The 13,596-nt window shown below is 46.5% G+C and overlaps 1 protein-coding gene across 3 annotated transcripts in view; it reads left to right on the top strand.

Annotated features, from left to right (window-relative positions):
- Nucleotides 1-2,934, top strand: part of LOC120244438 (zinc finger protein 709-like) — a 55,639-nt gene extending 52,705 nt beyond the window's left edge. For all 3 annotated transcript variants that reach the window (XM_039250966.1, XM_039250965.1, XM_039250964.1), the window contains one exon: nt 982-2,934. In XM_039250966.1, the coding sequence (XP_039106897.1) occupies nt 982-2,230 (1,249 nt within the window). In that variant the 3' untranslated portion in view covers nt 2,231-2,934. The remainder of the gene's footprint in view (nt 1-981) is intronic.
- Nucleotides 2,935-13,596: the final 10,662 nt, after the last annotated feature.

Below are 13,596 nucleotides of genomic sequence, written 5' to 3'. Positions count from 1 at the left end.
AGAGAGAGCATGAGCAGGGGAGGGTCAGAGAGAGAGGGGGACACAGAATCTGAAATAGGCTCCAGGCTCTGAGCCAGCTGTCAGCACAGAGCCCAACGCAGGGCTCGAACCCACGAACCGTGAGGTCATGACCTGAGCCAAAGCCGGACGCTTAACCAACTGAGCCACCCAGGCATCCCCGCAGCACTCAGTATGTTAACTTTTCAGCCAATTCAGAAAGGGCATGAAACCTTCATTTTTATTTTTTATTTTATTAAGAAAAATTATTTTTATTTTTTAAATATTTTTTATTTATTTCTGAGAGAGAGAGAGAGAGAGAGAAAGCGTGAGCAGGGGAGGGTCAGAGAGAGGGAGATACAGAATCTGAAACAGGCTCCAGGCTCTGAGCTAGCTATCAGCACAGAGCCTGATGCGGGGCTCGAACCCACGAACTGTGAGATCATAACCTGAGCTGAAGTCAGATGACTAACCGACTGAGCCACCCAGGCACCCCAAGAAAAAATTTTTTTAAATGTTTATTTCTGAGAGAGACAGAGTGTGAGTGGGGGAGAGGAAGAGTGGGAGACACAGAATCCGAAGCAGGCTCCAGGCTCTGAGCTGTCAACGCAGGGCCTGACGTGGGGCTCAAACTCATGAACCATGAGATCATGACCGGAGCCAACGTCGGATACCCAACCGACTGCACCACCCAGGCGCCCCAGGAAACCTTCGTTTTGCTGTGAATTATAAAAATGTAATTCTAATTACATTTGGGTCGTGACTGACTTCAGGTCATGATCTTACAGTTCATGAGTTTGAGCCCCACATCAGCCTCTCTGCTGTTTCTCAGAGACCCCACTTCAGATCCTCTGTCCACCCCCTCATCTCCTTACCCTTTCCCTGCTTGCGCTCTCAAAAATATTTTTAAAAATTAATTCTAATACTCTATGAATATGAATTATTAAAGACATCATTAATAATAATGCTTCTTGATTTTTACAGAAGTCCTGTGGTAGAAAAACCTTGTGAAAGCAAAGACGGTTGTCAGCGTGGAGAAACCGACAGCCAGATTCCAAATCTTCATCTGAGCAAGAAAACTCCTTCTGAGGTAAAACCACCTCAAGGTCGCCCGTGTGCAGAAACCTTCAGCCAGACACCAGCACTCAATCTGAACAAGAAAACTCCCTCTGGAGCAAAACCCTGTGAGTGCAGCACGTGTGGAAAAGTCTTTGTGCGCCATTCATCCCTCAGTCGGCACATCAGATCTCATGCTGGACACAAGCCGTACGAGTATCACGAGTGTGAAGAGAAGCCATATAAGTGTAAGGAGTGTGGGAAGGCCTTCAGTTACCGCAAGTCTGTTCACAGGCACGAAAGGACTCACACTGGAGAAAAACCCTACGGCTGCCAGGAATGTGGGAGAGCGTTCACATGGCTCACAACTTTTCGGAGACACATGATAACTCACACCGGAGACGGACCTTACAAATGCAAGGACTGCGGGAAGGCTTTCAGTTGCTCCACGTCATTGCGGACCCACGAAAGGACTCACACCGGGGAGAAGCCCTATCAGTGTAAACAGTGTGGGAAATCCCTCCGGTCCCCGCTGGGTTTGCGAATACACGAAAGAAATCACACCGGAGAGAAGCCGTATGAGTGTCAGCAGTGTGGGAAGGCCCTCAGCTGCCCCAGCTCTTTTCGGAGGCACGAGCGGACTCACAGCGCTGAGAAGCAGTACGAGTGTAAGCAGTGTGGGAAAGCCTTCAGCTCCCCTCTGGGTCTGCGGATACATGAAAGGATTCACACTGGAGAAAAGCCGTATGAGTGTAAGGAGTGCGGGAAGGCCTTCATTTCTCCCTCGAGCGTTCGAACGCACATGATCACGCACACCGGCGACGGGCCCTACAAGTGTAAGGAGTGCGGGAAGGCCTTCAATTTCCCCAGTTCCTTTCGAATACATGAAAGAACTCACACGGGCGAGAAGCCCTATGAGTGTAAACAGTGCGGCAGAGCCTTCAGTTGTTACACGTCCTTTCGGACACATGAAAAAACTCACACCGGAGAGAAACCCTATGAGTGTAAGGAGTGCGGGAAAGCCTTCATTTATCGCACCACCTTCCGTGGACACGTGAGAACACACACCGGAGAGAAACCCTACAAATGTAAGGAGTGCGGGAAGGCCTTCAGCCGTCCTAATTCCTTTCGAAGGCATGAAAGATCACATACTGAAGAGAAACTGCCTGAGGGGTAAGCGGTGCGGAGAAACACACTTGATCTTCATTCTTGTGTGTGAAATCCCCCACTGGAAAGAAGCCCAGTAAATATAAGCAAGCCTGATACAAATCAATCCGTGTGTGATGTTCCAGAAAACTGTCACACGGCAGAATCATCGTAAAAGCTATAAACATATTGTCTTGCTCAGTGCCTCACTCATCCGCAGTCCAGAGATCCACCGTAAATTTATTTACTGCTTACTTTCAGAAACGAACATTGAGCTGAGAGAGTTCTGTAAATACGGTACTAAGATTGATAGAGAACTGTTTTCTTCATAAATCTGTAACACTTACCTCTCTCCACTTGTGAGCTTGTTTGACCAGGGGTGACGTGAGGTGGTTTCTAAATATGCAAGTGGGCTAAATTTTTATATAACGTTTCTGCTGAATCATGGATCAGTGACATTTTGGTATTTGTTGGGACTTCCCTGCTGGCCTCCTGTGTCAGTATCCCTTACCCGTCATATATTCCATCTTTCTTGTGAAAAAACCAGTTCCTGTGTTGGCCAGAAGAGTCTTATCCCGTTTTTCCTGTTCATAAAAAGATGCCCTAGTTTTGTAAATGTGCAGAGTTTATATGTAGCCCGATGTCCGTTCCCTTTGTCATTCCTTCTGGCTGGAGTCTGAATACTCCACGTCGCCTTAATGCCTATCGCTGGATAATAAAATGCAGAATTGGAGATGGCGCTCTTAAAGGCTGTTTTGTCCCCTGGGTAATGTGGCCTTTTCTAGAATCTGCCTCCTCTGTGGTTCCGTGTTAGAATTTACCCTTAGACTCACCTGTGGGAGATCGGGGAGGCGGGGCAGGAGGCAGCAGGTCTCAGAGCTACTGAGTGGAGAGGTGGACGGATGCGTGGGAGCCTGGAGGGTACCCGCTTGCAGCCTGTTTTCCCGATTCCCTCCCCTGCCAATCAGGAGTGTCCGCAAAGCCAGCTGACTGCTTGATTCCATTTTGTCAGAGGTACAGGTTTCCACAGATAACCTTCCCATGGTCCGCATAAAAGGTCCACCACAGTCTAGATTTTCCTGCAAGTTCCCATGTGTCCACCAGGCAACTAATTTGAACCTTCACAACTGGGAGTATTCTCTGATGCTCAGACTCGACTCTCTAGATTATAGTCCTAGAAGGTCTCGTCTGCATAGTAAATACCTTGTTCTAAATACCACCGGTGCCCAGGGCCTCCTGCCTCCACCTCGGCCGCTCCAGCAACGCCGGCCAGGAGAACCGCGGGGGAGGCGGTTCCTGTGCTGTGCTGCTCAGTGCCTGCTCTGACCTTGCCCTTCCCTGGGGGAAGGGGTGCCTTCCTCCTGTCAGGCAGGTGCTAGAGGCCTCTCTTTGCTCACGGCTCTGTGCAGTTCCTCAGTACGGTTTCGAGTATGTTCAAGCGTATGTGATTAAAAGCAATGCATGTGTCAAAATGTTTCTTAAAACATTTTATTTTGAAAACTTTTAATGTTTATTTCTGAGAGAGACAGAGACAGAGTGTGAGCAAGGGAGGGGCAGAGAGAGGGAGCGAGACCCAGAATCTGAAGCAAGCTCCGAGCTGTCAACACAGGGCCTGATGCAGGGCCTGAACTCACGAACCGTGAGATCATGCAAAAGTCGATCGCTTAACCGACTGAGCCATCGGGTGCCCTTTAACTGTCTGCATACAGTGTGTATGGCTAACCCCTACTCACAGTACATAGTCTTCTTGGAAATGGAGGCTCTCGCAGGCCCTGGGCCAATGGTCCAATGTAGCCGGCCTTTTCATTTTGCCCTGCGTCCTGAGTCCAGGCTTAGTTTACCACAGAGACCTCCTCATTGAAAAGATCTTGGTACCAACAAAACAGGAAAAACTGGGCCTTCTGGGATGTCCCACCCCCGAGAGAACGTGTGTTCCCCTGTCCTCCAAATGACGGGATCATTCTTGAGGAGGCCATCCCTCTTCTGGCCTCATCGGCCATTTGGGGAGTCTGTTGGGATCCCGTGAATGACTGGGAGAGTTCATATACTCGACGGACCATGTGCCACCATCACACCTGAGGAAGTCAGTCAACTGCAGAGATCCTTCCTGTCTCCAGATCAAATAGGCCATCCCTGGTCAAAGACCACCCAAACATCAGCTCAGCTCCTCAAATTCATGTTGTGCTAGGGCTGAAGGATGCGCTGGCCAAGAATCGGCCTCACCTGAACATTTTTGTACATCCTTTGGCCATCGCCAATGACCTTCTGTCCAGCCCCACCAACAGAAACTCCTTATCCAGGGTTGCCCCCTTCGGGATGAAGAACTCTAGGAATATCCTGAATCACAATTATGCAAGCACAAATAAAGGTCCCTGTTAACTCCATACCTACATAAACTTCAAACTACAGAGGCTTATTTAAAAAAAAATTTTTTTTTTAAATTTATTTCTAGGAGAGAGAGAGACAGCGTGAGCAGGGGAGGGTCACAGACTCTGAAACAGGCTCCAGGCTCTGAGCTGGCAGTCAGCACAGAGCCCGACGCAGGGCTCGAACCCACGAACCATGAGATCATGACCTAAGCAAAAGTCGGACACTTAACCGACTAAGCCACCCAGGTGCCCCACAGAGGCTTATTTCAACGCTTGGGGCAATAAAATAACTCAAATTTCCGAGACTCCTACTGATATCTCAGACTACTATTAAACTTGGCCCTGTGTGCCCATGAAACACGGAACCATGGGGACCCCTCTGCCCTAAAGCCCTAGGCAGAATGCACAGGACTTCCTCTGACATGGCTAAAACAGTGACTGACCAATGCACCTACTGTAAAAAAAATCACACCACTGGTAATATAAACAGTAGACAGAATTCCCAGGCCAAGGAGGCGGTTATAGCCAATGGAAAATAGACTGTATACGGCCCCTTATCTCCTATGCAGGGCTGCTCAGAGACATTACTCACTCACCCTAACATGCCACTGAATGAACCGAAATGCAGGGACTGAGACAGTCCAGACACTGATGTGATCAACTCCTTTCTCAAAAAAAGAAAGGAAGGAAGAGGAAAACCCACAACGCTAGATGCTTGAAAAAGGCATCCATTGGGCCTTGCCTGTTAATGTATTTGCCCATCCCCCTACCGCCTCCCCTCCAGCAATCAGGTGCGGGCCTTGCCTCCTATAGGCTCAGGCTACAGCCCTCACAGAAGCCAGAATGGCTTCCTCAGACAAACCTTGAGGTCTTCTAAATGGGTCTTCCTGTTGTTCAAGGCATCAGACTCAACCCTTCGTTTTGGGACCCATGACTTTGATTTTATCATCATGTCTGCTGGCACCTTATAAGTAGAGAACTTTCTATACCTGACATTCATGTCAAAATGGTCATTTTCACGGGTCTTTGTAATTATAATAGTGCCCGGTAGCCAACACTCTTACATCCCACCTCTGGCCCTTCTTCCTAACATCACCTGTACTCTGTACCCCGCATGTCAACATTTCATTTTGGGCTCCCTCTTTGACAACAACCTCAGGGCCATTGCAGCAAACTGGGATATCTTCGTACCAACTGTACTCATCGTGGGAGCCACTGTCAATGTCTTGGGCACATGTGGTGTCATTCAACAAGCTCCCATCACGGATCCCAATAAAAAAATGTCCAAAACGCTCTAAGCACCTACTGTGGACATTAATGCTTTAGATGCTTTGGATGGAGGCAGACTGGCAGCTATTGCAGCTGATTCCTTGGTCAGGCAGGGAGGGTTCTGTCCCCTTGAAGGGGTTGCTGGCTGCATGGGGGTAGACAACACTGGCAAAGTGCCACCAATAACAACAAAGACAACAGATGACAATAACCAATAACGTTACTAAAATACCTAGACAAAGCTCTGGAAGCCTATTGACATGATATTCCCAGATCTCTCCCAAAACCTCGGGATGACTAGATCCTAATGCTTTTTCAAGGTTTCCTCATCTCTCTTTTTTAAAATGTTTATTTATTCTGAGGGTGAGAGAGTGAGAGAATCCCAAGCAGGCTGTGTACTGTCAACACAGAGCCCCAAAAGCAGGGCTTGATCTCATGAACCAAGAGATCATGACCTGAGCCAAAACCAAGAGTCAGATGCTTAACTGACTGAGCCACCCAGGTGCCCTAAGGTTCCTCATCTTGATTATAACACATTGCTTGTGTTTTTCCCACAGCTTTTAAAATTCATATTCAAATTCAAATTTGTGTAAATGCGATGTGGTATAATTGAGTCAACAGTCATCAAGGCATGAACTTTAACAAAGACACTGACTACATTTTTGATGTCTGACTATTGGCTTTTAGATACCCACTCATCGTGCCTGGCCCACAACAAAATGGGCAACAAAACTAAGAGGGTTCTCATAAGCCCCTTTTCTTTTTGTGCCCATGATAGGAGGGTCAAATCTTGAAAACCCACAGCCTCAACTCCTTGACACATTCAAGGCTCTACCTGCTTTTCCCACTTTACTCCAGCCATCTGAACCCACTTATACTTGCCCTGCTTTCCCAAAATGCCTCAGTAATAAACTGGAAGAAGCCACTCCAGCCCCTAACCTGTAGGAACACAAACTGTAAGACAGGAGTTGCTAGAGTATAGACTCCCTTGAGAATTAAATGGTTTGGGGAACTGGGGCTCCCCACAATTCACAAATGCTTCCTGCAGGAGCCAAACCAGGTCCTCATCATGGAGATCAGAAGAAATTGCCTCAGGGAGCTTGGGTTGCTCAGTTGGTTGAGCGTCTGACTTCGGCTCAGGTCATGATCTCATGGTTTGTGAGTTTGAACCCCACATTGGGCTCTGTGCTGACAGCTCAGAGCCTGGAGCCTGCTTTGGATTCTGTGTCTCTCTTTTTGCCCCTCCCCTGCTTGTGCTGTCTCTCAAAAATAAAAAGATTTTAATTGCCTCCTGTTTCATGAAGGAAGCAGGAAGAAATGTTTTGATATATACACAGTGCATTCTGTTCTCTGTAACTTAAGCTGTCCTTTAAAGAAAACTAATTTGCCAAAGCCTCATCTGACTGGGGAATCTGACAGCTCCAGCCTTGTTCGCCTTTCCTCTTTGACAAAAGGGGAGGAGTGAAGACCAAGAACCGCTTCTGATTTTCATAGTCCAGGGATTCTATGCCATCAAAACCTCACAGGCTTCATCGTAACATAGACCATTTTCCCTCCCAAATACCGCACCATCGCATCAGTAGGGCCCCAATGTAATAAGTGGACTAAAACCAACTGCTGCCAAGACCCAGACTCTACTTAAGATTGAGTTGCTGGGGGCCCCTGGGTGGCTCAGGCAGTTGAGCATCTGACTTCGGCTCAGGTCATGATCTCGTGGTTCATGAGTTTGAGCCCCGTGTCGGGCTCTGGGCTCACAGCTTGGAGCCTGGAGCCTGCTTCAGATTCTGTGTCTCCTTCTCTTTCCTCCTCCCCTCACCATTCACACTCTGTCTCTCTCAAAACTAAACAAACAAACACAGATTGAATTGCTGGAATACCCAAACACTCTGGGGAGAAAAGTACAAGGACACTGAAGAATACTGAAGCCCCTGATACCTACAGTTACAGTAAACCTGAAACAGTCTACCTCCTATTGAATAGCACATAAAACCTCCCATTAAAGGCCAGTTTCCCCCAAATCTTATTAACTGATACAACATGTCTGGCTCTCGACCAAAAATTGGAAGGCATACTGAAGGCGAAGAGAAAACACTTTCTCAAGAGCTAAAAACAGTCATCCCAACAAGACTGAGGTAGAGGAGAGACTTTGAATGACCGGGGCTACAGTTTTAAGTAACTCTTAGTTTCCCACAAAGCCAGCTTCAGAACAAGAAAGATTATCTGGGAGAAAGCGGGGTGTCACATACTAGTGAATGTGCCAATTCTCCAGGAAGACCCAGTACACCTTAACATATATGTGCCAAACCACAGACCGTCAAAAGAACGGATGCGAAATGCACAGAACCGCACGGTAAGATAGATAAACCCACAATTGTAACATCACTGTCAGGAACGGACAGACCCAACAGGCAGAAAGTCAGTAAACATACTGTTGGAGAGAGAAGTGCCATCGATCAACTGGTCTTCTATGATATTTATAGGCAATTTCATCCAACAGTGGGGTAGACAATCCTCTCAAAGTAACATGGAACACGAGGGGTGCCTGGGTGGCTTAGTTGGTTAAGCGTCCGACTTTCGCTTAGGTCATGATCTCACGGTTCATGGGTTCGAGCCCCGCATCGGGCTCTGTGCTGCCTGCCAGCTCAGAGCCTGGAGCCTGTTTCAGTCTGTGACTCCCTCTCTCTCTGACCCTCCCCTGCTCACGCTGTCTCCCTCTCTCTCTCCTAGAAATAAAAACATTAAAAATAAATAAATAAATAAATTTAAACATGGAACACGAATCAGAGAAACTACGTTCTGGGCCATCAAACACAGCTGTGAAAAAGATTAAAGACTAGGAGACCTACGAAGTATGCTCTCAGACCACAGTGGATTTAAACTGGAGTCAAGACATTTAACTCACTGAGTCACCTGGGCGCCCCTTACCACTTTCTTAATTCACATTTGCTTGTTAACAAAACTAGGGAAAGGGTTGAGAGTATCACACACTTAAATAGTTTGCGATGTTAGTAACAGCTGTTTTCCCAATGTGGTGCCGTTCCTGGGGCGACGAAGGCAGCCCCATTTGGTTTGGTACCTGCTGTTTTGCTCATCCCTGCCAGTAGAGCTCATCAGAACCCATGTTCCTTTACTTGGCAGTCACAACGATGCCCATTTACTGTCTTGTCTTAGGGAGAGGTTGAAAGACGTTAACTATGTCAAAATAGAGTGCAGACACGCGTATCGGATGTTGGGGTGTAAATGCTACGTGGATGGGTCATGTACGTTCGTGGATTTTTTTCTACAGTTTCAGCTGAGAACAGGATGAAATACCACCTGCGGTACGGGGGACAAGTTGCCACACTCTGCACTGCCCTCCGACAGGGAGGTATCAGGGCCAGTGGGAATGTTGAAACTATGGAGACCCCATAAACAACATCTGATCCTGGGATCGCTTGGGCGGCTGGTTTGATCTTCTGTCCAGAACAAACTTTCTCCAAACCACCAAGCTTTCACTTCCTATCATTCATGTGTTCACTGGAGTAGCGCTTTTAGTTCCGTTCAAAAACATTTCCTTTGAGGCACCTGGGTGGCTCATTTAGTTGAGCATCTGGCATCGGCTCAGGTCATGATCACACAGTCCATGAGTTCGAGCCCCGTGTCGGACTCTGGGCTGACAGCTCGGAGCCTGGAGCCTGCTTTGGATTCTGTGTCTCCCTCTTTCTCTGCCCTTCCCCTGCTCACACTGTGTCTCTCCCTCTCAAAAATAAATAAATTTTAAATTTTAAAAAATTAAAAAAAAAACTTTTTCTTTGCATTCACAACTTGGCTAGCTGACACAAGCAGGTGAGCTTTAGGCCTGTCTCAGCTCTCAGTGTGCCTTCCTCACTAAGGTTCATCGTTTCTAGCTTTTGATTTTACGTTGAGAGATAGGTGCAACTCTTCCTTTCTCTTGAAGTGTTAGAGGCCATTTAAAAAAAAATTTTTTTAACGTTTATTTATTTTTGAGACAGAGACAGAGCACGAGCTGGGGAGGGGCAGAGAGAGAGGGAGACACAGATTCTAAAACAGGCTCCAGGCTCTGAGCTGTCAGCACAGAGCCCAATGCGGGGCTCGAACCCACGGACCGCAAGATCATGAACTGAGCCGAAGTCGGATACTTAACCAACTCAGCCACCCAGGCGCCCTTTTGGGGTCATTTTGGGGTCACTAACAGGCCCAATTTCAATATTGTTGTGACTCGAGGAATAGAGAGGCCCAAGGAGAGGGAGAGAGATGGAGAGAGGGCCAGTCAGTAGAGGAGTCAGAACATGCTTCTCAGTTTATCCTTTGAGTTTGTGGTCTTGTGTGGGCAGTTTGTGGTACCCCGAAACAAGTAAAATAGTAACATTGAAGATCACAGATCACCATAGCAATTATGAAAATGAAGAAGTGTAGAGGCGCCTGGGTGGCTCAGTTGGTTGAGCACCTGACTCTTGATTTCAGCTCAGGTCATGATCCTGGGGCCATGAGATTGAGCCCCAAGTCAGGCTCCATGCTGGGCGTGGAGCCTACATACCCTCTGCCGCTCTCCCCTGCTCATGTGTTCTTCCTAAAATAAAATTTAGGGGCGCCTGGGGGGCTCAGTCGGTTGAGTGTCGGACTTCGGCTCAGGTCATGATCTCGCAGTTCATGGGTTCGAGCCCCGTGTCGGGCTCTGTGCTGACAGCTTGGAGCCTGGAGCCTGTTTCAGTCTGTGACTCCCTCTCTCTCTGAACCTCCCCTGCTCATGCTGTCTCTCTCTCTCTCTCTCCTAGAAATAAAACATTTAAAAAAATAAAATAAAAATTAAAAAACAAAGTCTGAAATATGAGAGTTACCCAAGTGTGACCCAGAGACATGAAGTGACCAAATGGTGTTGGAAAAAATGGTACCAAAGGACTTGATTGATGCAGGGGTTGCCACAGAGCCTGAATTTGTAATGAATGCAGTGTGTGCAAAGCACGATAAAATGAAGCACAATGGAAGTGAAGGAGGTTCGCCTGTATTCCCCCTCCCGGTCCTAAAATCAGTAATCTCTCCAAGAACCCTAGGTGATTGTTATTAAATCATAGTCCTAGAAACCAAGATGTGGACACTACGATACCTTTTGCTCCTAGGCTATCCTTTCTTCTAGGCTTCATAAAGTTTTATGATTACATATCTGGTTTTGTATGCTGCGTTCTCATGAGATATGTATTCTGGTGTTTTTCTCATTTTAGGCTCTCATATTTGTTCTAGTTGTTTTCTCTGTGCTTATCCCTTTTTATAACCCCTCTGTTTCCTTATCTAATGGGTTACCATCTGGTTCACTATTGGGTTTCTTTTTAGGTCTTGTCATTCCCTCCAACTGGCTGTACATCAGTAAGCTTCTTCCATTTCTTCTCAGGTTGCATTATTTCTACCTTTCCGGCACATGTGCTGTTCGCGGGGACATTTATCTACCACCCTGACTCCCATGGCTGCCTTAGTCTCCTAGGGTATATTTACATGCTTCAAGTGCTCGCCGTCACTCCTTTATCTGTAGTTTCCCAAGTGTTGACTGTCGCTTGGTTGGGTGATGTTCATCCTCTAGTCGATTTAAGAAAACCAGATGACAGTCCCCCAACTATGCAGAAAAGTTCCCTCTTGTCCACATCTTTGCCACATGGGTGGTTTCTTGCCTTTCCGGTGACGGCCATTCCAACAGGTGTGAAGTGGCATCTCACTGTGGCTTTAATTTCCATTTTCCTAGTGACTAGCGATGTTGAGCATCTTTTCTTGTACTTGGTGGCCTTTGGTCCATCTTCTTTGGAAAACTTTCAGTTCCTTTGCCCATTTTTTAAAATGGGGTTATGTGTTTTACTGCTCTTGAGTTGTAAGGAGTTATTTGTAGATTTTGGATAATAACCCCTTATCAGGTATAGAACTACCATGTGGTCTGGCAATTCTACTTCTGGGACTATATCCAAAGAAAATGAAAATAATAACCTCAAAAAGATATCTGCACTCCCAGGTTCATAGCAGCATTATTTATAAGCTCCAAGACATGGAAATCACTTAAGTGTCCATTGATGGATGAATAAATAAAGAGAACGTGAGATACATTTATGATGGAAAATCACTGAGCCATGAAGAATGAGAATATGCCACCATCTGTGACAACATGGATGAAACTTGAAGGCATTATGCTCAATGAAGTAAGTCAGTGAAAGATACATACTCTAGGATCCCACTTATAGGTGAAATCTAAAATAAAACAAAACAAAACAACTCAGAAAAAGAGATCAGACTCACGGTAACCAGAGGCGGTGGGTGGGGAGAGAGGATATCAGAGGAAGAGGTCAAAATATAAATTTCTAGCTGTATGAGAAAGTACTAACAATGTAATGTACAGCCTGATGACCAGAGCTAACACTGCTGTATGATACACATGACATTCATTAAGAAATAGAGCCTCAGACTTCGCATCACAAAGAAAAAAAAATTTTTTTTTTTACAAATTTCTTTTCTTTCTGTTGCATCTATATGAGAAGATGGACATTAGTTGAGCCCATTGGGGTCCCCATTTCACAGTGTGTGTAGGTCAAGCCATCACACTGCACCCCTCAAACCTACCCAGTGATGTATGTCAATTACTTTTTTTTTTTTTAAATGTTTTATTTATTTCTAGGAGAGAGAGAGACAGCATGAGCAGGGGAGGGTCAGAGAGAGAGGGAGTCACAGACTCCAAAACAGGCTCCAGGCTCTGAGCTGGCAGTCAGCACAGAGCCCGACGCGGGGCTCGAACCCACGAACCGCGAGATCATGACCTAAGCGAAAGTCGGACCCTTAACCGACTAAGCCACCCAGGCACCCCTCAATTACTTCTTAATAAAACCAGGGGAGGAGGGTGGGAACCAGTAACCCTTCAAGAGCCACAACTTTCACAAAACGGAGAATAATAACCAGAGTTCTTCAGATAACTGATGCTTACCACCTTAAGTACCAAAATTTCTGGGGCCCCTGGGTGGCTTAGTCGGTTAAGCGTCCGACTTTCGCTTAGGTCATGATCTCGCGGTTCGTGGGTTCGAGCCCCGCGTCGGGCTCTGTGCTGACTGCCAGCTCAGAGCCTGGAGGCTTTTTCAGAGTCTGTGACTCCCTCTTTCTCTGACCCTCCCCTGCTCACGCTGTCTCTCTCGCACGCTCTCTCTCTCAGAAATAAATAAAAATATAAAAAAAAAAAATTTCTTTTTTTAAATATATTCATCTATTTGTGTAACTCTCTCAAATACGTTCCCTGATTCGCTCTGTCTTTGTAATCAGAATAGACAGACAGTAGGGTAATTGTTCCTGGAGGTTGTAGGGTCACCACTGTGAAACTCGGTTATCACATCTGAAATCACACCATGAATCATGTTGTTAGGCTTGAAAAACCATTTCTACCTACATGCAAGGGCCCTGGGTGGATGCACTTTCTATAAGGTTCTGTCTGCCTTGAAGATACCGTTTTACCCTCCTTTTCTGTTCAACCCTCCCTCAGCCCTGCTACTTCTCATCTGCCACTGTATTTCAGATCAGGGGTGGGCAAACTACAGCCCCCAGGCCAAAGCCACATTGCTTGTTTTGTAAATAAAGTTTTGCTGGAAGATAATTTCAAAAAGAAGAAGAAATGCCGATGGTGACCATCCTGTGACCTTACATGCCACAAACTACTTCTGTGCTGTCTTGATATTTACAAGAAAGCATGTGTAATCCTTGGTTCACACTGACATCAGGTCTTGTTGAAAACACTGCTTCACTG

This window comes from Hyaena hyaena, unplaced genomic scaffold, assembly GCF_003009895.1.
Source record: "Hyaena hyaena isolate Hyena2069 unplaced genomic scaffold, ASM300989v1 scaffold_392, whole genome shotgun sequence".
Lineage (NCBI taxonomy): Eukaryota > Metazoa > Chordata > Mammalia > Carnivora > Hyaenidae > Hyaena > Hyaena hyaena.
The sequence above is the reverse complement of the archived record's forward strand: the minus strand, read 5'-3'. Positions and strand labels throughout refer to the sequence as shown.